Source organism: Bos javanicus, chromosome 15 (assembly GCF_032452875.1).
Source record: "Bos javanicus breed banteng chromosome 15, ARS-OSU_banteng_1.0, whole genome shotgun sequence".
In the NCBI taxonomy this organism is placed as follows: Eukaryota; Metazoa; Chordata; class Mammalia; order Artiodactyla; family Bovidae; genus Bos; species Bos javanicus.
Window position 1 is genome coordinate 57,560,854 of NC_083882.1, and position 27,636 is coordinate 57,588,489.

The window sequence follows — 27,636 nt, forward strand, 5'->3', positions numbered from 1 at the left end:
AATAAACACTATTTACATAACTTCCCCCCATCTCCTGCTTCTTTTAAAGTTTTCTCCTCTTGGGTAACATTGACAAAACACAGCCTTGGGACTCCTTATCTCTATTTATTTGGACCATTTCTCCTTACTTTGCTGACATACTTGTTCTAGGCCTCTTCATCTTGCCTGGCCACCAAAATAAATACCTGGCCCCTGACCTAATGTACTTAACAGACATCAGTTTGTTTTCTACTATCTTTCCTCTGATCTAGCATCTTTGGCACTGCCTCTTTTTAACCCTTTAAGGATTTGATTTCTTTTCTTCTTCCAAAAAGCTTTGACTGACTCTCCATTTGTTAATTCACTTTTTGATCTATAGTCTCCTCTCACTCCAGAACTTTAACGATTATTTTCTAGAATTCAACAACTAGGGTCTTTACTTCCATCTCCTTAACCTGATGGATCACAGTGAGTTTGCAGATATGAACTGAAGAAACAAAGTAGGAATCCTGTGGATGAGGCACTTAGCATCAAAGAAGACTCTAGGGCTACTGAAATCCCCTGTGGGTTGGTAAGCTATCTGTAAGTTTCTTTTGCACAGTACTGTCCTAATTCACTTCCTATTGGGGGCCTTTGCTCTTTACCCAGCTCAGTAGTAAAGAATCCTCCTGCCAGTGCAGGAGATGCTGGAGTGCAGGAGACAACAGAGACATAGGTTCGATCCCTGGGTCAGAAAGATCCCCTGCAGTAGGAAATGGCAACCCACTCCAGTATTCTTGCCTGAAAACTTCCATGGAAAGAGAAGCCTGAAAGGCTACGGTCCATAGTGTCACAAAGAGTCAGACATGACTGAGAAACTGAGCACTCATGCATGCACAGAAAAAGACTCCAGACTTCTTATTTAGCACAGTGTGAATTTTTCACTGTAAGGTGATAGACGAGAAGAAGAAATACTACACTAAGAACATAAAGGGAGCAGAGTATTTAGTTATAATTGTTCCCATTTACCAGACATACCAGTCTGTCCTCTTGTGTTGAGCAAAATTAATTTGAAGGCTTGATCAGGACAGCTGTAATAGCAAGAATGACTGGAAGAGGACTTAAAGGTGTGTGGGTGGGTTGGGGGGAGGGACTAAGAGCAATTGTGTTCCCACTGCACCTGAAGGATGAAGGGATGCAACATGTCTGCATATGTGTAAGGTATGGGGGTTGGGGTGGACGTCATTCCCTTGTTTTATGTGCAGTGTCAGGGAAGCATTTAATATGCATCTCTCCTCCTGCAAACTCCAACATGTATGTGCTGTGTGTGCTTAGTCGCTCAGTCCTGTCCAACTCTTTGAGACCCCATGGACTGCAGCACCCCCAGGCTCCTCTGTCCATGGGGATTCTCAGGCGAGAAGACTGGAGTGGGTGGCTGTTTCCTTCTCCAGGAGATCTTCCCAACCCAGGGATTGAATCCAGGTCTCCCACATTGCAGGCAGATTCTTTACCAGCTGAGCCACCAGGGAAGCCCAAGAGTACTGGAGTGGGTAGCCTATCCCTTCTCCAGGGCATCTTCCTGACCCAGGAATCGAACTGGGGTCTCCTGCATTGCAGGCAGATTCTTTACCAGCTGAGCTACCAGGGAAGCTCAAACTTCAAGATATTTGATGGCTTAAAAAAAAAAAAAAAAAACTACAAAAAAAAAATACACAGCCAACAAACAAACACACACAGTCCCTGGAACTTTATATAACACAAAGCAAAGAGACTGATTCTTGCACTCTGATGAAGTCAAGCCCAAATTTATTAAAAAAGAAAGTTGCTGGGGCACTTAAGTCTTGTTTATTTTTTCTCACCTGAAAGTGGGATCTTCCAAAGAATAATCTTCAGAATATTCTGGGGAACATTCATTTTATTTGTGGTCATCAGTTCAGTTCATTTCAGTCGCTGAGTTGTGTCCGACTCTTTGCGACCCCATGAATCGCAGCACGCCAGGCCTCCCTGTCCATGACCAACTCCCAGAGTTCACTCAGACTCACGCCCATCGAGTCAGTGATGCCATCCAGCCATTTCATACTTTGTCGTCCCCTTCTCCTCATGCCCCCAATCCCTCCCAGCATCAGGATCTTTTCCAATGAGTCAACTCTTTGCATGAGGTGGCCAAAGTACTGGAGTTTCAGCTTTACCATCATTCCTTCCAAAGAAATCCCAGGGCTGATCTCCTTCAGACAACCCCTCTTCTAGTACTGGCAACTACAAAGTCTACTAACCAATGTGCTTAGTCGCTCAGTCGTGTCTGACCCCATGGACTATAGCCCACCAGGCTCCTCTGTCCATGAGGATTCTCTAGGCAAGAATACTGGAGTGGGTTTCCATGCCCTCCTCCAGGGAATCTTCCCAACCCAGGGATTGAACCCAGGTCTCCCGCATTGCAGGCGGATTCTTTACTGTCTGAGCCACCAGGGAAGCCCACTAAACATTAGGAAAGGAGTATGTGGACTGTGTGTATCAGTGTATCATGTGTGTGTGTTGCCTTAGAAATGGGTAATCTTCTCTAAAGCCATGTTGTCGTAGCTTTTGTCCTTGGGATCGTAGCCTGGAACCAGGCTTTCTTGCTTGAGGCCGTTTTGTAAGATAGATTCAGCTCCTTGTTTCCAGGTACTGCCATTCTCAAGGTTTTCCTGAGGAAAATAGAGAGACACATATTAGTGGAACAGTCTTAATGTATCCCAAATCAAACTGAGGGAATCTTGCTCGCACCTTCCCTTTTGAAAAAGAAAAAAAGATAAATATGAAAGCAGCACAAATAACTCTGACCCAGGGCACTTCCTAATTGATAGCTTTGATGCCTCAATCCATGTAGGTGCCATTTCTAATGATGATAATAATAATAATAATAACAGAGCAGTTTGGTGAGCTGGTGGCCCAGACAGTAAAGAATCTGCCTGCAATGCAGGAGACCCAGGTTCGATCCCTAGGTTGGGAAGATCCCTTGGAGAAGGGAATGGCTACCCACTCCAGTATTCTTGCCTAGAAAATCCCATGGACAGAGGATCCTGACATGCTACAGTCCATGGGGTCACAAAGAGTCGGACACAACTGAGCCAGTAATTGCATCACACAATGTATCAATGCATGGAGTGAAGACATTTATGTCTCTAGTACAATAGTCCTGTGAGGCAGTAGTATTACTTGCTTAGGAGAGACAAGTTTGAGTCTCAGAAGGTGGTCACCCTCTTCCTTTCCATGAACAGCAAGTCTTCTGGTCACAACAGGGGCCCTGTATGCGAACTCTGCAGAAGGCTGCTCAGTGTTATTTCTTGGCAAAGGAGCCCAGTAGTGACAAGTAAGTGTCCCCTCCCACTCTAGACTCAGCCTTGAAAACAGAAGCTGCCTGCATCAGCAAGATTTCCCGTTTATCTCAGGAAATTTGTGCCCAGGATGATGTCTGTAAAGCAGTAAATAACATTATTCTTTTTTTTCTAGAACTTCCTCAAGCTCCATTTATCCAAACAATACACTGCTTAGCCAGCTGCCTTGTCAGCAAATAGGCTGCCTTTCCATTCCAAGCCCCTGTCACGAAGGTGCTCTCCTTAGCAAAAACTATGAAACTCAGCTTTACTTCACATACATGTTATTATGGGCTTTGGGTAGGGGGGAAGCAGATGACAACTTAAGAGCTGTGATAAGGGCAAAGAGTCCCTCTCCTAGAGTACTGAAAGAGTGAAATATCTGGGCTTGAAAGAAAGATAATAAGCCCTCACTTTAAGGGAAAAAAATTCCTGCCTGTAATCTGACTGAGAGGACAGACATGGATAAAAGCAGCTGCAAACCCAACAGGAATCATTGCTTCTGTCAAGGTCCTGGCATTATCAGATGCCATAGTAACTCTGAGTGATTACTGCTCTTCCACCAAAGCTGCCGCAGATGGTTTTGTCTCCAGTCCCTCTTCCCTAACTTAGACCGCTCTTAGAATCCTCCAGCAGAAACAACAACCTTACCCTTTTGTTGAGGGTGGCAATCCCTGGCTCCCCTGGGGTGTCCTGGCCCTGCTTCCTATATCAAGTCAGTAAGTCCAATCTGGTTTGACTTCAGGCTGTTATGGTCATGGGCTGATGTGACCTTAATCATACTTGGACAGCATCTCTAGACCTTAATAGCAATGGGACAATTTCCCTCACCCTGTGTGGCCTAACCATGATTCTTGGAAGGATAAGAGGAGAGCTGGGAGATAGTATGTAACCTGCTGCTTCTCTGTCTGAGAAGTTCCACCAATAAATCTTACTTTATATTTACACTCCGTGACATACCAGACATGTTCATGTCCAGGTCACACTGCATGGTCTCCCCTTTGTTGTCAGATAAAAGCTGAAGTTCCAAAAGTGTGAAAGTTGCTCAATCATGTCCTACTCTTTGCAACCCCAGGGACTATATAGTCCATGGAATTCTCCAGGCCAGAATACTGGATAGGGTAGCTGTTCCCTTCTCCAGGGGATCTTCCCAACCCAGGAATTGAACCCACGTCTCTCACCTTGCAGGCAGATTCAGGGAAACCTAAGAATACTGGAGTGGGTAGCCTATCCCTTCTCCAAGGATTCCCCCAGGATCTTCACAACCCAGGAATCAGTCCTGGGTCTCCTCTCCTGCACTGCAGGTGGATTCTTTACCAGCTGAGCTACCAGAGAATTTAGCTGAGGTAACTGAAGTGGAAAAGCAGATTCTTTCAGATTGTCCTATCCACCAGCTACCTTCCCATCTCCCAGCCTTGCACATGGTTTAAATGGGCAGAAACGGAATCCTTTTGAGCCAATTCACATTGTTCAGAAGCTCAAACATCAGCTTACCTGCTCTGTTCCACTGTCATGCTGAACTCCACACCAGCACAGTGTTTTGTATTTCTTAGACCAAAAGCAAAATAAATTGCAGACTGGTCTAATTAGCAGTGGTGGAATATCCTTGCCCTTTTGGAGACCTAATAATAAAAGGAAAAATGGATTAGGTGTTGCACGCTTCCAAGAGTTCCTTTAAGGATTGTCCATTGAGAACTAGGTCAGTCTTTTTGTGGTGAACCCCAAATCATGCCTGTAAGATGGGTACCTCGTTTGGCAATGCATAAGACTAGCCTATGTCTTCCTTGGCCCCAAGAAGAGGAAAGTATGTAACTGACCTGTTAGGAAGCTGATGATTACTCCAGCAGCTATGCATCCCAGGCAGCCCACGGTGCTGTAGTGCAGGTAGGAGAGGGCATACCAGGTCTCAGCAATGGCGGGTCTGTGAAGAACAGCAGCATATCCTCAGTTCTGAGTGTGAAGTCATGATTCACAGTGACTAAGAGGATGGCTGAGGGCTCGGCATTTCTTAAAATGGTCTTCCCTGGCGGCTCAGTGGTGATGAGCCAATGATCAACCAGGTATGATCCCTGATTGGGAAGATCCCCTGGAGGAGAAAATGGCAACCCACTCTAGTATTCTTGCCTAGGGAATCCCGAGGACAGAGGAATCTGACAGGCTACAGTCTATGGGGTCACAAACAGTCGGACATGACTAAGCAACTAAACAACAATCTCTCAAAACCCCAAAGCTTATCTTTTTGCCATTTGATAGTTTTTTTTAAATAACTGACTGTAGAGTGTTTTATATTTCACTCAACTCAATCCATTCCTGCATTACAAGTCCTACTACTATACCACAATGGCAATAAAGACCATGCTTTCCATTTCAGACATTTACTAAGCCCAGATTTAGTGTCAGAAATTGTGACAGACACTGGAGATTAAAGATAAGTAAGCCACAAAGTCTACATATAAGAGTTAACAATCATAAAATAGACCAGCACCCCTTCGTAGAAGAACAACAAAGGATTTGGAAAATATTCAGAAAGAGTGTTAAACCCAGGCTGATATGTGAGATGATGCCTCGGCTTGTTTTTAAAAAATGCTGCTGCTGCTGCTAAGTCTCTTCAGTCGTGTCTGACTCTGTGCGACCCCATAGACGGTAGCCTACCAGGCTCCTCCATACTTGGGATTCTCCAGGCAAGAACGCTGGAGTGGGTTGCCGTTTCCTTCTCCAATGCATGAAAGTGAAAAGTGAAAGTGAAGTCGCTCAGTCATGTCTGACTCTTAGCGACCCCATGGACTGCAGCCTACCAGGCTCCTCCATCCATGGGAGTTTCCAGGCAAGAGTACTGGAGTGGGTTGCCATTGCCTTCTCCATTTTAAAAAATACTTAGCTGTTATTCAAGCAAAAAAAAAAAAAAAAGGTTTGTTAGAGCCAGGATTCAGCTTTCCAAGAAAAAATATAGAATAAGCACAGGAGGAAGGAAGAAATAGCGTAGTGGACCTGAGAACTGAGACTTCCAATTAACGCTCTTGCCAAGTTCATCCTTGGGCACCAGGATGCAGAGGAATGCATATTTACGTAAAGCTGGAACGCTGGGGCACTCTTTATTGCTGGGTACCATCCAGAACAACTCTCTCTTAGGAGAGCAAGATGGTCTCCTCAGACTTAGCATGAAGTGTGCACCTTTCTCTAACTTGGTGACCGTCTCTCTGGGACCTGACGCCATCTTTAAGGTGAGAATACCTGCTGGACAGCACTGGAGGCACCGATACCGTCACGTTTGATAGGCCACACTGGTCAGTCGACAAAGGCAAAGGCCATGTCTTAGAGGCTGGTGCAGGGTAAATGAAGGCCCCGATGGCCACCCAAAATGACAAGAGGATTCCGGTCAGAAGGCCTGCTAGGGCACCCTTGAAAAAGAAAAGCAAAAGTTAATGAGAGATCTGACCATTGAAAGATCAAAGCCATTGAAAGAATAATGAGATGAAAAGCCTTATGTCTCAGACATTCTGGCTTTCTACCCCCAATCCTGGCCACTTGTGCTCAAAACAGCACACTGCCTGCCTTCAAACTCCCACAGTGAGCTTTATTTAGGAATACATTGTTCCTTAAATGAAGACATTGGAGGATTTTATTGTGGTCATTTTATGTAAATTTTAGCAGGATTTATTTTCCTCTTTTTGGCTTCTCCATCCTATCACTAAAAAATACTTGTTGAATCTCAGTTCCCAGAAGAAGAGTTTCAGAAATTCAGGAAAACCTCAGATAATGGAGACACTGGGGTCATTTTCCCTTGACATCCATTGTAGCTTGTGATATAGAAATTTTTATTCCTGTATCTCTTCTCAGGTGATGCTGGTCATGTCCTTGGACTCCCAAGTTTAGAGTTTTTGGTTTGAGTCTAAATGTTAGTCATGTCAGTTAAGGGTCATACTTCTTGATAAAAAGTTAAAAGTCAGTGAGTCACTCACTTCTCCTTCCAAGGAAACAGAATAACCCAGCAGGGATCAGGACCACCGAAAACTAAAACTGAGTCTTGCTGGTCTCTGCCAGATAGCTGAGCTTTCTCTGTGATAGAAAACAACTTGTTGGTTTCTCTATTTACTCATAAAAACGTCTCTTCAGTTACAGCACCAGAATGTTCTGTTTGTTATTGTTTAGGGAAGCTAAAGCAATGAATGAGACTTGACTACTAGAGCCCTTGGACTGCACTGCACGTTTGCTGTCACGCCTGACTCTGCAGCGCTGTGGACTGTAGCCTAACAGGCTCCTCTGTCCATAGTATCTTCCTGCCAAGAATACTGGAGTGGGTTGCCATTTCCTCCTCCAGTGATCTTCTAGACCCATAGATCGAACCCACATCTCTTGCATCTCCTGCATTGGCAGGTGGATTCTTTATCACTAGTGCCACCAGATGCTATAAATTAATGATCAGAAAAGTATTTGCAATAACTGAGCATTGTATTATATTTCCAAATAAGTGTTCCTTTTTAGTTATTTTTACTACACAGTCATCCAACCAATATTTACTTAAGGACATACCATTAGCTTGTACTGGGGCTTCTCCAGTGATGCTACGTGGTAAAGAAGAAACTGCCTGCCAATGCAGGAGACATAAGAGATGTGCGTTTGATCCCTGGGTTGGGAAGATTCCCTGGAGGAGGGCATGGAAACCCACTCCAGTATTCTTTCCTGGAGAATCCCATGGACATAGGAGCCTGGCGGGCTATAGTCCATAATGTCACAAAGAGTTGGACACGACTGAAGTGACTTAGCACTCATGCACACACATTAGCTTGTATGGTATCTAGTATCTGTACCTTTGTCAAAACCAAGAATATCCAGCTATTAAAATATGTAGGCTGGTCTCCTCTCTCCTTCTTCAATTAGTTAATTAGCTTAATTAAGTTACTTATAATTTGGGGTAACTAAATATAGAAAAGAAAATTTATACTTTTAAAGTTTTCAAAGTTGGGTTTTAAATAAACTATTTCTGATCTTAGTATCTGTTTTATATTTCATTTTGTGGGCTCTTAATTTAGAGAAGACAACTTAAACCCTAAAGAGTTAGCATTGATGCCATAAAATATGATATTTCATGACTGGCTTTTACTTTGTTTTCTGCTCTTAATACAGACTCACAGATTAAGAGATTGGAGGGCTAGTGCTCTATTTAGATCTACTATGGAAAGAAGACCTCATTTTTTTCTGGCAAAGACAAATGGCCTTTCCAAGGAGGACTGAGACAAGAGTGGCTGGGCCCGATCTCAGCTGGAAGTGTGCAGAAGGGTGTGGGAGACTTACCTTCCAGTTCACAAAAGGGAACAGAATTCCCAGAGAGAACAAGCCCAGCATCGGCCCCCCACACATGCCGTGGATGCTGAGGGCAGCCTGTGGAGCAAAGCAGATCAGATCAACAAACTATATTCCCCTGAATCTGTGGCCCACCCAGGACCAGCTCCCTTTCTTGGACATGTGGTGAAATACGGTCCTAGTCCTGACTGTGTGCTTTCTCAAAATTAATTATGTGCTTTCTCAAAATCATTTCTCGCTTCTGGGCTCATTGATAAGCATTACATAAAAAAACAAAAATATCTATAAACATACGTGTGTGTGTGTGTGTGTGAACACAGACAATTTGGATTGAGTAGAATAAGTTTTCCCGCAAGCTGGAAATTACTGATTTGTTTATATTTTCTATCTTGTCAAAAAGCTTTTGTAGGGGGGTGGGAGAGAGGTCCAAGTGGGAGGGGATATATGTATACATATGACTGACTTGCTTCATTGTACAGCAGAAACTAACACAACATGGTAAGGGGATTGTAACACAGTTTTTAAAAAGAAAGCTTTTTTAATAATTTATTTAATAAATATATCTATAACTTGGTTGCCTATCTTATGCAGTTGATCCAGTTGTTTTCATTTAGTTTGAACAACTCTATTATTTTGACAATAATTATTAACCCACTTTTGCTATTTCACCAGAATACCTCAAGGATGTTGCAGCATTAATTTGGAACATGGTGGGGAGGCCATTGGATACTCCATATCCTATATCCCATTGTTATGGCTCCGTCTCCTTTGTATATAGAGGGAGTTTGGCAAATGCATTTCCATCTCTCTTAGCCATTAAGTTGTTGAACCCAGTGAATTGGCAATGGGTTTTAATTAAACTAGTTTTCTATCAACTTATATAGTTTTGTACCATAGCTTTTCGAAAGTCTTTAACATACACAGGCACCGATAAGCCTGGAAGGGAACATGTACTTAAGTATATGCATGCGTGCACACACAAACGCACACACAAACACACACACAAAGCTACTCTGCAATGCAACCCTAGTTCTATCCATACAACTATAGGGCTGTTAGATCAAGGGGCTGTGATAAGAATGCTCTAAACATTTTATACATCTTTTCTGTTTGTCAGGCACCAGCTCCATGTCTTATGTGTCAGATAATAGAGATGAACTAACTTGGCACTCTAAACAAATGATCTCATTTCATCCCCACAATTACCCTGCTTAGTTGATAGCACTAACTGGATCTTACAGGTGAGAAATTTGGACTGAAAGAAAGCATATTCAAGGTATACTCTCAGAATGTTGCAGAGGTGAGATTTAAAAGTCTGAAGTCAGTTTTGTTTGGCTCTAAAACCCATATTTTCTCTTCTAAAAGCAAGTCCCACCTAAAAAAAGACAAAAGCGTGGACAACCGTCATGGTCTCCTTTTTTCTGTTTAAGGGGAAAAAGTTCTTTGAAAGAGCTCATCACTAAGAGAATATTTAGATTCTCATTTTGACTCTGCCACATGTAAATATAATCTGGTGAAACTTCAGTTATTAATTCAGATTTATTTTACTTCAGAGAGTCTTCTTTCTCTAATAAAATAAAATAGAAGTAGGACCAAAGGGACTTCAAGTCCAATCCAGCTATAATATAAATTCTTTTGTCCAGAAAAATGAGCTACAATGCACTGTGATGATTGCTTTTCCAGGATAATTTTTAGAGAAATCAATGCCACAGATAGATCTTTGACAAGATGGAGATAGATAAAATTACAGTAGATACTCTCCCCCAAAGTCAATACTTAATAGTCTTCACATTTTCTCTGCTGATTGATAGTATTAATTTCTAGTTGCTATGGTTGCTGAATTTGGAAGCTAACTTACTAGCTATTATATGGGAGAATCAATAAATTAGGATAAATGTTTATTTCCCTTGTAGGAGAAAAATAATGATCAATCTTTTACAAAGTCCTTGGCCAATATTCTCTGGGTAAGGGGGAAGTCTTCATGTGATAAAAGAGAAATAAATCAAAGAGTTTCTGGATTTTAAAAATACATATTTCTGTAATATACAAAACCAACTTCAATTTCTTGTCTTTCTTTTTGTCATTAAGTATGTTTTATTGAAGGAAGACAGAGCTCATTTAATAGCCCCTACCCCAATGGCCAAATCTCATTTAAGCCCCTGCTGCAAGGAGAGGATTGCAGCTAAAGAAATGTGTTTCAGTACGAGGTGTCCTAGCCTTCTCAGATGACAAATGGAGATCAAAATAACTGCTTCTAATACCTGCTTCCTAGGATTTTTGTGTGTGTGCCTGTTTGAGAGTATTCAATGTGGAATGCAATAGAATCTAAACAGAACCTGCACTCTGGAGCACATGATAATCACCCCTGAAATATTATCCACCATTATTATCATCTTACTATTATCTTCTTACCTCCCCTGTTGGTGAGCTCTCTGATCCCTGAGGTGTGTCATTTGATAGTTGGACTGTTTTGAAATCTAGAATGTACTTCTTTTTATACTTCGAAAGAAAGAAAGATCACCACCCACTCTCACAGAAAACAAACAAAGCACTTTCTTAAATTGGGGAAAAATATAAGTGTAGAGATTGTGGTATGCATGGGAAGCCTGGAGTGCTGCAGTCTGTGGGGTTGCAAACAGTCAGACATGACTTAGCAACTGAACAACAATAACAGAGGCCATTGCAGCCCTCAGCAGAACTATTGAGTTGGCCAAAAAGTACATTCCAGTTTTCTGGAAGATCCTGAATGAACTTTTCGACCAACCCAGTAGCTGATGGCCATTAAGACAGCAGCATAATAGATAGAATTACTTTTCCCAGAGAGAACTCCACAAATCATTAGGTACCAGATCTCCATTGGTTACTCTACTGGTGTGGCTGACGAAGGTCTGTCTAGTCAAAGCTATGGTTTTTCCAGTAGTCATGTATGGATGTGAGAGTTGGACTATAAAGAAAGCTGAGAGCTGAAGGATTGATGCTTTTGAACTGTGGTGTTGGAGAAGACTCTTGAGAGTCCCTTGGACTGCAAGGAGATCCAACCCAGTCCATCCTAAAGGAAATCAGTCCTGAATATTCATTGGAAGGACTGACACTGAAGCTGAAACTCCAATTCTTTGGCCACCTATTGTGAAGAACTGACTCATTTGAAAAGACCCTGATGCTGGGAAAGATTTAAAGCAGGAGTAGAAGGGGATGACAGAGGATGAAATGGTTGGATGGCATCACTGACTCAAAGGACATGAGCTTGAGTAAGCTCCAGGAGTTGGTGATGGACAGGGAGGCCTGGTGTGCTGCAGTCCATGGGATTGCAAAGAGTTGGACATGACTGAGCAACTGAACTGACTGATGCTACCTGCCCCTCCTATCATCTTCTCTCCCTGTAGATGATTCTATGGTCACATATTTAAAATGAAACAGCTTACTAGGTTTTCCCAGAGCCTTTGCTATGGTACTGTGTGCTGTAGCTTTCTGAAAGGGTAATGCATTGGAAAATTAAATGGTATATTATAGTTGTCTTTCTGCACCTGTCAAATCAGATGTCTTCAGAGAAGCAAGGAGAGCATTTTAGACACAAATCTCTCTCCTAGGAAACAACACATCAATGTGTTCATTTCTTGCCCACTGGCATCCCCTAGACTGTGTGAACTTTGTGACACACATTTTAACCAATCAGGAAAGGAAGCAAGCCTAGCATACTTATTTGAATAAGGACAAGCATCCCTCACAGCTCCCTCTTCATGGTAAGCTTGATGTGTTACACCAGTGTTGCAGGAGACCTTATCTATTCTGGAGCCTTTCATGCCTCAATGGCAAATAAGCTTAACATGGAACTATCTCTGGAAGAAAACAATTTATTGTTTCAAATTCTCACCAAATTGGACATGGTGATACATCCTTAAAACAACATTGTTAACCAACTATACGCCAATAAAAAATAGACAGAAAAAAGAGTAAATAATGATTGTATAAAGGGGAGAAAACAAAGGGGCACAAAGCATCAGAGGTAACTTGGAAATAAACCGTAAAAGGGGGCTTCCCCAATGGTTCACTGGGTAAAGAATCTACCTGCATCGCAGGAGACAAAGGAAACATTGGGTTTGATCCCTGGGTCAAGAAGATCCTCTGGAGAAGGAAATGGCAGCCCACTCCAGTATTCTTGCCTGAAGAATCCCCATGGACAGGGGAGCCTGCAGGGCTATAGTCCATAGGGTCGCAATGAGTCAGACATGACTTAGTGACTAAGCATGCAAACCTTAAAAAATGCTGTCGAGGTCACTACAGTCAGTCAGTTCTGCTGTGTGGAGGGGGAGATATCAAAGTCCTCAAAAGTTGTAAAGAGATCAGCAAGTAACTGTCATTAAATAAAGCTCATACTTAGCACAGAGGACAGGACGTTTCCAGTCCCACAACTTCTCTTATAAAGACAGAGGATGAAATGGTTGTTACAGTACTAAACTACCCAACTCAGTTTCCTGTACTTCAAAAAGGAAATAATGGAACCTATGTAGAGAGTCATTGGAAGGATCAAGCAAGATCCACTGCTCTGGAAACTAAAACACATCCTATAAAAGTCAGTGATGACTATTCCCTCATTCTCACTCATTTATACATTTAAACAGCATGTATTAAAAACCTAAACCATGCCAAGAAAATATAAAGGATGTTCAAATTATACAAAGATGTGAAAGAATTAAGATGGTTGATGTAGACTATGAAGATTGCTTATCTGATGATGTTTTGTGAGTTGGGCAATTTGAGGAAGGAAAAGGGGGAGCTCAGAAGACTTGGGTCATAAACATGGTTTAACTACTAACTAGCTGAGAGAACTTGAGCAGGATGTTTTCATTTTTTTCTGTATCATTTACAAAATAAATGTTGAAACAAATTATCAGCACTTTCTAGTGCTGACATAAGCACTGGAAGGTACTTCAGCACTGACTTCCCTGATGGCTCAGACAGTAAAGCATCTGCCTACAATGCAGGAGACCTGGGTTCAATCCCTGGGTTGAGAAGATCTCCTGGAGAAGGAAATGGCAACCCACTCCAGTATTCTTGCCTGGAGAATCCCATGGATGCAGAAGCCTGGTAGGCTGCAGTCCATGGGGTCGCAAAGACTCGGAAATGACTGAGTGACTTCACTTTCCTTCACTTTCAGCATTGTTAATAGGTAGAGGTGGGCTCATTTCCAAGGTCTATCATGCTTTGGTTATATGAATTTGGGACAGTTCTTCACCTCTCTACTTCTTAGTTTCATCACCTGTGACATTGGTACATTACTCATACTACATCTTAGGGAAGTGATGAGGATCAAATGAGGTAATACATTCGAGACTGCAGCTAGACCATAATAAGCATTCTATAAATGTTCATTTTAATTATTGATTTTACTAGTATGATTATCCTAGTTTTATTTAAGGATAATAAATTCTCAGATCTATCATTACCTGTATGACACCACCCATGAGGGATGCAGCCACAGCTGTGGAGGTACATATCACGCCAAATAAAAGACCTGAAGAAAGAAAATGCATGACTGTCATCCGACCTGCTTTGAGGGGTTTCTTGAGCTCCTACTCAGGGTCTTCTCTCATGCAAGCCATATTGGAAGGGGTCTCGGGAAGGATTGTCTACCCCATGTAGCTATCACAAACCCCAAGAAGGGCACTGATGAGAATTTCTCCCACAATACATGCTTTCCTCGGTCAGGCAGAATGAGCTGGAATCCAGCCTTGAGGAGGCTTCTCTACAGGATTTAAGAAGAAAACTGTCATGTTGAAGCAACATGAAGATGCAGAAAGATCACTGGTCTACAGACTAATCCAGACTAAATTAGTGAGAATTAAGTCCATTTCACGGAGAAGGCAATAGCATCCCAGTCCAGTACTCTTGCCTGGAAAATCCCATGGACGGAGGAGCCTGGTGGGCTGCAGTCCATGGGGTCGCAAAGAGTTGGACATGACTGAGCGACTTCACTTTCACTTTTCACTTTCCTGCATTGGAGAAGGAAATGGCAACCCACTCCAGTGTTCTTGCCTGGAGAATCCCAGGGATGGGGGAGCCTGGTGGGCTGTCGTCTATGGGGTCCCACAGAGTCGGACACAACTGAAGTGACTTAGCAGCAGCAAGTCCATTTCAACCACTTACCTATAATCAGCTGAAGAAATTACTAACTTCTCTGGGATATATGCAGTTTTTCATCTTTAAAATAGCTAAATATCTATTCACTTTACCTCGTAGATTTTGAAAATCTGGAAATTTTTTCTGGTCTTTTCATGCTTTATTCATAACCTCCTCATGGGCCTCAGTATATTGCATAAGGATTTCTTTGTTTACATGGCTATGTTGGAGCACCATGAGGGTCATCAGGGTACCACGCTCTGAAGCATCTTACGCAGTGTGCCTCTAGCATCAGAGGATCTTGCTGGATGAATCAGCATATCTTGGTTATCTTTTAAAGGTGATATCTTTTTCTAAGCCATATTTTAAAAAACAATTGTTTTCATACATCTTTGTTTAAAAACTACCTTAAAACTATTCAATTCCCATTAAAACCCATAGACTAAATGAGAAAGGGTGAGAGACAAGGAGCTGGAGATAGATAGAGACACAGTGACAAAAATAGAGAAAATTATTTTTCTCATTTTATTTGAAATTCTCTCTCAGGTAAATATTTGGCTCAGTTCCCAATGTCACCATTAATTTCACTGAGTATGTCAAACACTTTCAAAATGCCAATGCTATAAATACCACTTTCCCCAAAGATCTCATATTCTAGGAAGGGATGACATCTAAATTAATTTATCCAAGAGTACCTGTTATATAGCAAGTACTATATGCTTGTTATGATTATTATTATTATATCAGATTTGGTATGTGATATCCATAATATTTATTACCAGGAATTCACTTTTAAGATGAAATCAGAGTAGCAACTTTAAAGCTGTAGTTTCGAATCTCTCAATAAAACATAGAAAAACAAGGAAACCTACACAATAACAATAAAACCAAGTTTGACCAGTAAACCAATAAACTTGACCAATAAACTTTCAGAATTATAAAATTGCTCCCTTTATTTTTAAAGATGATAGATTAGACATCAGAAATAAATGTTTGCCCTAATTCTGTGTCACTTCATGAATAAGGAGAATTTCACCTGCCTGAAGAAAATTTAAAAGACATATTTTCTCAACTGTTAATTATCTTCTTGCTGAGCCAACAGTTATCTGTTTCAAATGGGATTCTAGGAAACCACCCCTCAATCCAAGGGTTCTACTTTTCTGTGCTGACTAGAGAATTGATTCAGTCCCTCTCTCCCCCAAATCTTTATACACCCACCAAATAACAATCAATAGCAACTTTCAAGGCAAGGGGCTTAGGGAAAATTGGTGGTGTTCCATGGAGACCTAGAGTGTATGGATCCACAGACAAAGCAGTAAATGTGCGCGAGAGAGAAAGCACCACAGTTTCAGAAAATCCTATGGATTTTCCCAGTGTTATAACAGCTTGGAGGATCAGAACAACCGTGAGCATAGCAGAAACTTCTACCCAGCATGTTCTTGAATATCTGCTAGAAATTGGGAATTGCATAAGAAATGATGCTCATCCACCTGCTATTAGCTGTATGTAACTCATTATGCAAGATAGTAAAAAAAAAAAATCAAGGCAATTCAATTACCCAGTTAACAAACATTTGTCAGCACCAATCTCTTGTTTGAGCATAAGTGAAAAGAAAAAAGAAAGATAGGATCCATGCCAAAATGTTGCCAAGGAAGGAAATGAATATATTAACTTAAAAGCTCAAATACAGAGTATGTTTTCTGGAAATAATTTACCTTAAGAATCATAAAAAGTATTTAGAAACTATCTGGTAATTTCAATACTATGCAAAAACATGTGGACTCAATGAAGTGAAAAGTGCAGGTCAACAGAAAACAAATGGCAAGAAAAAAACCAGCAGGATAGGGTAAACACCTATAGTTTAGGTGAGGGTGAATCCAGGTGTGAGCAGAAAGGACTACAAGGAAATTGAAAACTATGGTGTTGACCAAGCACTTCTACTCCTTGGTATTTACTAAAGAGAAATGAAAACATGTTCACGAAAGACTTGTACAAGAATATCCATAGCAGCTGTATCAAAAGCACTTCAGACTTAAATAATCCAGGTACATCAATAGAAGTTAAAAAAAAAAAAAAAAACAGTGTATCTATACAATGTCATACTACTCAGCCATAAAAAGGGATGAAATACTGATACACAAAACACTATGAATGTATCTCAAACATATTGTGCTGAGTGAAAGGAGTCTTACAAAAACAAATGTGTACTGTGTGATTCTATTTACCTAAAATTCTGCTGCTGCTGCTGCTGCTAAATCGCTTCAGTCGTGTCCGACTCCGTGCGACCCCATAGACGGCAGCCCACCAGGCTTATCCATCCCTGGGATTCTCCAGGCAAGAACACTGGAGTGGGTTGCCATTTCCTTCTCCAATGCATGAAAGTGAAAAGTGAAAGTGAAGTTGCTCAGTCGTGTCCAACTCTTTGCGATCCCATGGACTGCAGCCCACCTGGCTCCTCCGTCCATGGGATTTTCCAGGCAAGAACACTGGAGTGGGTTGCCATTTCCTTCTCCAATGCGTGAAAGTGAAGTTGCTCAGTCGTGTCCGACTCTTCGCGACCCCATGGACTGTAGCCTACCAGGCTCCTCAATCCGTGGGATTTTCCAGGCAAGAGTACTGGAGTGGGGTGCCATTGCCTTCTCCAACCTAAAATTCTAGAAGAGTTAAAACTAATCTATGATGAAAAATATCATAATTACTGCCTCTGGAATGAAGTGGGAGTAGGAATTGACCAGAATAACCAAGAGAGAACTTTCGAGGGTGATGGTAATAATTTATATCTTTAGTGGCTGAGTCACACAGGTGTATGCATTTTTCAAAACTCAGCAAATGCTTACTTAATATTTCTCCACGTCATTGTGGATAAATTTTACACTTAAACTTTAAACAATTATTGAATTCTAGTTAATAATATGCTAAAATAATTAGAGGGAAGTGTACTGATGTCTGGATTTACTTTTAAATATATCAAATATATGATGAATTAATAGATGGATAGAGAGTTAGATGGATGTGTGAAAAATCAAGTTCAATAAAACATTAATGGAGAATCTTGGTGGTATATATACAGGAGATCATGATAAATGTCTTTAAACTTTGCTGTGTGATTGTATTTTTAATGGTAAAATGTGAGGAACAAAATACTATAGCAGAATTCAAATCACTATTATTAAGAAATTTATTTTGTGGAATACTTACAATAACACAGTAAGAATCTGAGCCCTTCAAGTACACAGAGGGAGAGGAAAAAATTATGAAAATAAGAGAATGTGAAGAATATGGACAACACAAACCACAGATTAGAGAAACATTTAAGAATGAGGATACCATAAAATCATCAATATTTGAAGGTAATAACCATACTTACTAGAAAATCAATTAAAATTTTGGGGATAAACAAGAGTTGTGCCAATGGCCACATATGTGCTTTACAAAACAAATGAAAACAGAAACTATAGCATTTTATTCAACCTGGTAATTTTCTTTTGGAGTTCCTGACTAAGGAAAAAAAATTAAAGATACAATAAAAAATTATGCATATGGATTTCATCACAGTGTTACCAAAAAAAAAAAAACCTTCAAACTAACAGCATAAAAATGAGTCATTTTGTAAAACACTAAGCAATCACTCAAAATCATGCTCTCAAAGAATACATTAAATGGCACAGGAAGGTGCTCAGTATAGCATACTAGAAAAAAAAAAATAACCAGGAACAAAATTATACATAATTTTATTTTAAAAGCACATATACTTTCCCAAATTACCTACATTTCCTATAGTAAGTAGGTGTATAATTTGTTTATACTTAAAAAGAAGTAAATTTTGTAAAACTATAATTCAATATAAGTGCTACAGTGATTATAAATATAAAATGTGATTATATGATTAAGCAAAGAGCAATTATCTTTTGAGTTAAGGTTACCGGGAGTTTGGTAATAAAGGATTCTTTAGGAAACAATTTGACTTTATTAGACAAGCGGACTGGCCACAGTGAGCTAAATGTCTTTGTCTTTGGAGGAACAAATAGGAGCAATATATGGCATAATCAAGAGGTGTTGATGTGGTGAATCTAGAGTGTAGGATGAACACAGGAGAATGTCAAATATAAGACTGGTGAAAGCTAAGCTAGCCAATCATTCTTTCTTGATACCCTCCTGGTTTCCTGGGACCTTTGGAAGTGTAAGAATTTATATGTGATTCTGTTTGCTAGCATTTCTTGAGAATTTTTGCATCTATGTTCATCAGTTCTATTGGTCTGCAACTTTCTTTTGTTGTGATATCATTGTCTGATTTTGGTATTAGGGTGATCTTAGCCTCATAAAAAGAACTTGGGAGTGCTCCTTTCTCTACGATTGTTTGGAACAGTTTGAGAAGGATGGGTGGTATCTCTTCTGTAAATGAATGATAGAACTCACCTGTGAAGTCATCTGGTCCTGGACTTTTGTACATTGTAAGATTTTTAATCACAGTTTCAATTTTATTGCTTGTGATTGATCTGTTTATATTTTCTATTTCCTCCTGGTTCAGTCTTAGAAGGTTGCATAGTGGGGAGAGTGGGAATGGAAGGGTGGGATGAATTGGGAGATTGGGATTGACATATATATGTTGTTTGGTCACTTAGTCTTATCTGACTCTTTGCAACCCCATGGACTGTGTAGCCCATCAGGATCCTCTGTCCATGGAATGTTCCAGGCAAGAACACTGGAGTGGGTTGCCATTTCCTATTCTAGGGGATCTTCTTGCCCCAGGGATCAAACTGCGTCTCTTTTTTCCATGCATTGGCAGGCAGATACTTCACCACTGTGCCACCTGGGAAGCCCGTATATACAGTACCATGTGCAAAATAGCTAGCTAATGGGAACCTCCTGTATAGCACAGGGAGCTCAGCTCAGTGCTCTACGGTGACCTAAATGGGTGGGATGATGGGCGTGGGGTGGATGGGAAGTCCAACAGGGACGGGATATATGTATACATATAGTGATTCACTTTGTTGTGCAACAGGAACTAACACAATATTGTAAAGCAACTATACCCCAATTTAAAAAAGAATTTATATGTGAGATTACTCATGTATCTCCATGTGCACTTGTGCCTGTCAGTATGCACTGAATAGAGTGTGCAGGATTTTGACATGTACCACATATACATTTCATGATACGGAATAGAAGATCCACCGGCTGTACCTACATAAGCCTTTACTGATCCAGGTGCTCAGCTTGTCAGAGAGACGAGGAAAACAGCTCTTGACAAAATCCTCAAAGGTCACTGTTGCTAAGGCATTGATGCTGGCAGCCACGGTGCTATATGGAGACAAAAGCGAGAACACAGCCCAAACTAAATAAAGCTGACCGGCCTGCCCTGGCATCCAGGGTAAATAGACAAGGCAAGGCTCTAGACAAAATAGATGTATGTCCTTATTCTGGATCTCCGGGGAACTACAGGGCCTCACTCTCCAAAGCTGCTTCTGTGTTTAAAGCTCTTCACTTTCTTCCTCTAATTCCAGTGAAGAAGCTAACCTTTCATTCTCTAACTCCCACTGATTTCCCTAGACCTTAAATAAGCTAACATGCAGTAGCAGAGAGGTTGTGTGTGTGTGTGTGTGTGTGTGTGTGTGTGTGTAGGTTAAACTTGACGCAGGAAGTAGTGATATTCTAATTCAGGAATCACTACAGTATGTCATTCATTCATTCTTTCATTCATACCATTTATACATCTGTTCATTCTGAATACTAGGCATACAATAGTGAACCAGAAAGACATAGAGCTTACACTTTAGTTGTGACATAGATATTTAACAACTAATTATTCAACTGACTACACTGTTATGAAGAAAAATAACAAAGAGTTAAGAAAGCATATCTTGCAGAGACCTAAACTGAAATGAAGTTAGGATTCTTCTCTAAGGAAGGGCTTCCCTGGTGGCTCAGATAGTGAAGTGCCTGCCTGCAATGTGGGAGACCCAGGTTTGATCCCTAGTTTGAGAAGATCCTCTGAAGAAGGGAATGGCAACCCACCCTAGAACTCTTGCCTGGAGAATTCCATGGACAGTGGTAGTTAAGATAGGTACTGAAAGGATCCTTGCAAATTCAGAATAAGATGTTTTAGAACAAAGAGAAAATTTTAAGTAAATGCCTGCAGATGGAAAACTTGTTTCATCCAACAACAGGAAGCACCAGTATGACTAGCATGTAATTAATAAGGGAGAAAGAGACAAAGAAAATACTAGGAAGTAGGCAAAGATCAAAAGCACATAAAAGCTCTGGTATTCTCTCTCTAACTTTCCAAACAGAGTTCAGTCTTACAGCCCAAAATTTGCTTAATGGACAGAAAAATCAAAAAATTGGAGTTTCCTTTGTAGAACAACATGAAAACTTATTAAATTTCTCATACAGACCAGGAATATTTTAGTTAGTAGGATAGATGTATTTATTAAATTCATGTTATGCAAAATCACAAGCACAAACAAAAATTCTGGAAAAGAAAGAAACAAATGAACAAAGCCTGGTCAGCTGTTGGTAAATTCTCCGTTGCTGCTGCTGCTACTAAGTCGCTTCAGTCGTGTCCGACTCTGTGCAACCCCATAGACGGCAGCCCACCAAGCTCCCCTGTCCCTGGGATTCTCCAGGCAAGAACACTGGAGTGGGTTGCCATTTCCTTCTCCAATGCTTTCCTTTTCCACTGCTATCCATTAGCTAATTGTTTTGTTATCCTCCAATGCTCATTTGAAGACAAGCTGTAGCTATGGCAACAGCATGGAAGAAAATGCAAACTTTGCCTTTTTTTCTGTAATGCAAGATAATAGTATTATTATTAATTCATTAGCTGTAGTTTACTTCAGTTGGGATGGTTCCAGGTCCATCTAGTGCAAAATTTAAAAGTTCTTTCCCTAATGACAGATACAGTTAGTAGAAACTTTCTGTGACCCATTTCTAGAAATTGAAATTCCAAGTACTTCAGCTTAGCTTTCTCCTTTTCCTGAGAATCAAGGCACAGTGTATGTCCCCTAGAAGACTTCTCTTCTATCTGCAGCTCCATGCAAGTCAAATAAAGAAAGGAGAGGATCAAATAAAATAAGCTTCTATGCTCCCTACATATATGGCTCAAAATCCATCATTTGAAAGCTTTAAGTTTTAGGGTTTATTTTCTACCCTTGAATCCACTGGGAGGGAGGTGACAGAAAGCCGTTTTCCCCCAGAAGGATCAGATTTGCAGAACCTCTGCTGGACTGCTTTTGCAGTCAGATATATTATCCATATGTCAGTTTCTCAGATTCTAAAACTGGTACAAGATGGTGAAAATCTTTTTTTCTTTCCTAGCATTAAACCACTATCTCTTTATTCTACCCCTTCCCTTGTCTTCCCCATTCTCTAACCCAACATCCTCCTTAACCTTACAGCAAAAGAAATCTCTCTATAGTATGTACTGTCCAGTATATCTCTTTCTTGAAATTTTTGGATTTGAGATCAAAAGAATCAACTATTCTTTTACGAGAGAATCAATCTGTTGACAGCTATATTTATCCATTATGGAGGAGTCAGCTTTAGGAAAATTGAATAAATAAAACAAGCTCTGTAGGGAGGGACCAAATGAAAGCTAATGTGTCATCCCTATTTGCGTTTGATCCTCTACTGTTCTTTATTTCTTCCTTAGTTTCCCTGAGATGCCAATACTAACACCACAGAACAACATCATTTGTACTACTGATGCAAAATCCTATGAAGTAAAGTAGCAAAAATAATTCAGCAGAACACCAAATTAAAATTATACCATAAGCAAGCTAAAATCATTATGTGAATTCATAGATATTGCTATTTTGGAAATACATAAGCATACTAATATAGATATGTCAAAAGCTAGAAACGAAAACAATAGTCATTTCAAAAATGCCAATAGTAATCACAATTCCATATATCTCCCTGATAAAAATATTTCCTAAAAGTAGAATAAATATAGGCATTATTGTTCTTATTTATGATTTTGTTAGTTTTATATATAAGTATATTAAATGTAAATAAATAATATCGTTCAAACCAAAACCTGGTATCATATTTACTGGTAATATCCAGGAACCATTCCCTTTAAAGCATATAACAAAACAAAGATTTCTGTAATCCCTCAATTTTCTTATCATTGTTCTCAAAGCATAATTATATGAGAGTGAACATAGAAGTGTAGCTATTAGGAAAGAAGAACTCAAAAGTATTTGCAAATATTATGACTTGAGTACATTCAAGTTTTATAGAATGGACTGAAAATAATTAGAAAAAAATGATATCAAGGGAAATTCTGTAAAAGTAATGAATAAATACTATATACTAAGTTAACATATTTAAAATCATTCTTTAAAGCTTCAGTTCAGTTCAGTTCAGTTCAGTCGCTCAGTTGTGTCTGACTCTTTGTGACCCCATGAATTGCAGCACACCAGGCCTCTCTGTCTATCACCAACTCCCGGAGTTCATTCAAACTCATGTCCATCAAGTCAGTGATACCATCCAGCCATCTCATCCTCTGTCATCCCCTTCTCCTCCTGCCCTCAATCCCTCCCAGCATCAGAGTCTTTTCCAATGAGTCAACTCTTCCCATGAGGTGGCCAAAGTACTGGAGTTTCAGCTTCAACATCAGTCCTTCCAATGAACACCCAGGAATGATCTCCTTTAGGATGGACTGGTTGGATCTCCTTGCAGTCCAAGGGACTCTCATGAGTCTTCTCCAACACCACAATTCAAAAGCATCAATTCTTCAGTGTTCAGCTTTCTTCACAGTCCAACTCTCACATCCATACATGACACTGGAAAAACCATAGCCTTGACTAGACGGACCTTTGTTGGCAAAGGAATGTCTCTGCTTTTGAATATGCTATCTAGGTTGATCATAACTTTCCTTCCAAGGAGTAAGCGTCTTTTAATTTCATGGCTGCAGTCACCATCTGCAATGATTTTGGAGCCCCCAAAAATAAAGTCAGTCACTGTTTCCACTGTTTCCCCATCAATTTCCCATGAAATGATGGGACCAGATGCCATGATCTTCATTTTCTGAATGTTGAGCTTTAAGCCAACTTTTTCACTCTCCTCTTTCACTTTCATCAAGAGGCTTTTTAGTTCCTCTTCACTTTCTGCCATAAGGGTGGTGTCATCTGCATAGCTGATGTTATTGATATTTCTCCAGGCAATCTTGATTCCAGCTTGTGCTTCTTCCAGACCAGCGTTTCTCATGATGTATTTTAAAGCTTAGCTTAAAATTATTAGTATCATTATAGCTGTACACAAATAGATCAAAGGAATATAACAGAAAATCCAGGAAAAGTTTCAAAAGTATTAAAGAAGGTAGGATGTAATAAAAGTAGCATTTCAAGTCAGTGATGAAAAGGTAACTTTTCATTAAAAATAATGAGGTATCTTGCTACTATCTTAGCAGAAAAATAAGTCAGGAACTCCACTTCTTTTCTATACTATACCCCATGTATATACTATACCCCATGTATAGTCTAGATGATTTAATAATTTTAACATTTAATAAGACAATAAATATACTAGAATGATATCTGGATGATTATTTGTAAGCATGGAGCAGAGAAGAATGATATAAACCTAGAAATCATAATGTAAAAAATTAATTAATATGATATAGCTGTTCCATATATTCAAAAATATTAATAAAGCAAATATACATAGGACAAATGAGAAAAAATGAGATATATATCAATAATCCTTTCCCATATATATATATATATATGGAAGAAAACTCAAAAGCAAACAAAAAAGTAACAGAGAACATGAACTGGCATTTCACAGAGAAAGAAATACAAATGGCCAGTGAAGGTATGGAAAGATAGCCAACCCCACTTCTGCTCAAGGCAATTTGTATTATACTAAATGAATTAAGTCAGACAAAGACAAATACCATATGGTATCACTTATATGTGGAATCTAAAAAAGTGATACTGTCTTACTGTTTTAGTCCATTTTCCTCAATACTCTTGCCCCCACCGTTCTCCCCATGACTGTCATGTCTCACCTGGGTTAAGGCAAAAGTCCCCTTTATAGTCATTTGCTCTCACCACTCCTTCCTTTGTGATAGCCCCTTCCCTTCACAAACAAGACCGAGTCTTCAGCTGTATGACATCACTCACTCAAACTTCCCTGCTTCAAATTTTCCAATGACTTCCTAATTAATATGCAATGAAAGCTCTTCAGTCTTTCATGAAAACTTTCCTGATCTGATGCTTGCTTGCCTCTTCCAGTTTCTCCTCATTTGCTCTCCTCTTGATTTCTTAAGCTTCAACCCCTCTCATTGATCCTGAACTGTTTCATACAGATTATGTCCTTGGGGGGTTTGGTATTTGCCCTCCTCGCTGCCTGCAAAAATTCCTGTTTGTGATCTTCACACTCTTTAGATCTCAACGCAAATGTCATACACTTAAATAGAAGTGCACTAAAGACCCTTTCAAAAACAGAGCTCCCAACCTAACCTCTCTCTATGCTATCACTCTGTCATTTCCTTTATGCTATTTGTCATCATCAAATAATATCTTGTTTTTTTGTTACTGTTTAGTTATATACTATCCATCTCCTATGTTTACTAGAATGCAAACTCTATTTAAAGGCAACGTTTATGCCAATCTTGTCTGCAGCATCCCCACGGTCACCAGCTGTGCCTGGCATAGTATAAGCCTTTTAACATATCTGTCAGAGTAAACATGTGAATAATTTTGAATTTATAATAATGCCTACATTTTGGAAATAGATGTTCTTAGCTGCCTGAGTGTGTTATTGAAGATGTAGAGAATGGATTGCAAAGGAGAGATCTGGAAGAATCTACTGCAGATGAATGAGAAATGCCAGCAAACAGAGCTGCCTTGTGGGCAAGTGATGTGAAACCATGGGGGCAGTGAGCTCCAGAAGAGGTTGAGAAAATAAACAGAGAGATCTAGTGCAAGAGCAGGCCTAGGTTTACATACGACTTCTGCAGTTTACTCTCTTACCATGGGTAAGTTATCTACCTTGCTAAATCTCAGTTTCCTTATCTGTCAGCAGAAGATAATGAGTAGTTGTGGTTTCATATACTGTATGGCAACTGATGAGCAGATACATATAAAGCATTCAGCAGGCAGCTGATACACAGTGAGTACTCGGGGATACTAGTGGTGAGTACCACTAATACTCTTGTCATCCTTGTTGCTTTGTTATTACCATCCTCATTATCAGAACACTATTGACAAATGTTATCAATACACTAACCTCAAAGTTCCACTGAAGGCACAAGCCACGAAAAGTCCTGGGAGTCCAGGCATCGTGGAAAATAACTCCATGACGAAGTATGGCATCAGCTGAAGAGGAGGCAAGACGAGATGGGACAGGTGAGAGGTCTCATCAGCAATGTCTGAAATGTGGGATTTTGGGGGCTTCCCGTGCGGCACTAGTGGTAAAGAATCTGCCTGCCAATGCAGGAGATGTAAGAGACACGAATTCCATCCCTTGGGTGGGAGGAGGAAATAGTACATCACTCCAGTATTCTTGCTGCGAGAATCCCATGGACGGAGGAGACTGGTGGCTGACAGTCCATGGGGTCATAAATAGTTGGGCAAGACTAAGCATCTGAGCACGTATTGTAGCTTTTTAGCAAAAGAAGGTGGGGAAAAAAAGAAAGTAATTATAAAGAAGTTTTCATTGACGATGGTTTTTAAATGCCAGCAAATGAAGTTATGATCCATCCAATTTCCATGGACCTGAGGTCCAGCTGTAGGGTAGGAGAAGCGGTAGGAAGCAGACAGTCATATTAGGAAAACCCACTGTATGAACTTTAGAATGTTCAGAAACCTTTAATTTTTTTTAATGTTTTCAATGTGTGCCATTTTCTTGCCTGTTTACTTTAATGATAGAAACCAAGCCATAAAAACAAGTGCTTAAAACAGGTCTTCAGGGAATCTAGGTATTATGGTTCTACTCTGGAGCTAGATTCGTGGGAGAGGAGCTCCCACAAGACACAGTGGCAGTTTAACAAGTAGGAGGAGAGAGTGAAGACTATAGATCCTGGTCTGTGACAATATCATCCAAGAGGAGAGGAAAAAATCAAATCGTGGGGTTTGGGAAATAGCTAGAAGTCCAGGTGGAAAAAGAGAAAGGCTCAACATTATCTAGTGATGGCCCGAAACACACTCATTTCAGCTGGCCCCAAGGGAGCACATACCTGGTCTGGGGCTGAGATGATGCCCGAAGTCCAAGGATCACAGTCTTTGAAGTGCGCGTACATGGTTAAACCAGAAAAGACTGCACATAGCAGAATGATCCAGAGACCTAGCAAGTTGAAGTACAAGGCTCTAGAAAAGAACACACGGTAGACTCTATGTCAAACTACAATGTGATGAGGTTGTCAACTACAATTTGGCACTTGCCATGGCATTAAATCATGAGCTGCTGCAGCTGCTGATTTTCAACACATCCTGAAAGGAGTTTAGGTTGGAGAGCAGAAATGAGGCACTCTGTGTTCAGGAAAAACTGGCAGGACAGGTCTTCAGATAGTTAGATATTTTAAGCAGCTAATTTTATGAACTCAATTTTTATATCTCCTTATATCTAGAAAAGCATTAAAATTCTTCATGGTGATGGCTGTTCCTAGTGACTAGCAAAAGCTTCACAAGACTAGTTAGAAACCTTCTGGAAAAACATGTGCTTGACTGCATGTATTCTTTATTCTCCAAAATCACAAATGTACTGACCTTTCCCCCCTGCCTCTTTGGAGCAGTTTCTCAGAGCTATCTGAGGTGCTGTCTTCTGGGCTTCAGTTCTCATTTTTTGCCCCAAATAAAATTTAACTTGCATCTGTTACATAGTGCATTTTTCTAAGTCAACAAGGTCATTACCAAAGAATCAAGACAAAATTCGGATGGTCTTTTTGCTATAAAATAAA

General features: G+C 40.2%; 1 protein-coding gene across 1 annotated transcript in view; it reads right to left on the reverse strand.

Annotated features, from left to right (window-relative positions):
• Positions 1-1,747: 1,747 nt before the first annotated feature.
• The window catches only part of SLC5A12 (solute carrier family 5 member 12), a 51,440-nt gene continuing 25,551 nt past the window's right edge, over positions 1,748-27,636 (reverse strand). Inside the window, exons 7-15 of the mRNA XM_061380974.1 lie at positions 26,917-27,046; positions 25,968-26,056; positions 19,918-20,030; positions 14,057-14,124; positions 8,604-8,690; positions 6,543-6,709; positions 5,129-5,232; positions 4,806-4,933; positions 1,748-2,642 (exon numbers count right to left, since the gene is read on the reverse strand). Coding sequence (XP_061236958.1) covers positions 2,496-2,642; positions 4,806-4,933; positions 5,129-5,232; positions 6,543-6,709; positions 8,604-8,690; positions 14,057-14,124; positions 19,918-20,030; positions 25,968-26,056; positions 26,917-27,046 — 1,033 coding nt within the window. The 3' untranslated portion in view covers positions 1,748-2,495. The remainder of the gene's footprint in view (positions 2,643-4,805; positions 4,934-5,128; positions 5,233-6,542; positions 6,710-8,603; positions 8,691-14,056; positions 14,125-19,917; positions 20,031-25,967; positions 26,057-26,916; positions 27,047-27,636) is intronic.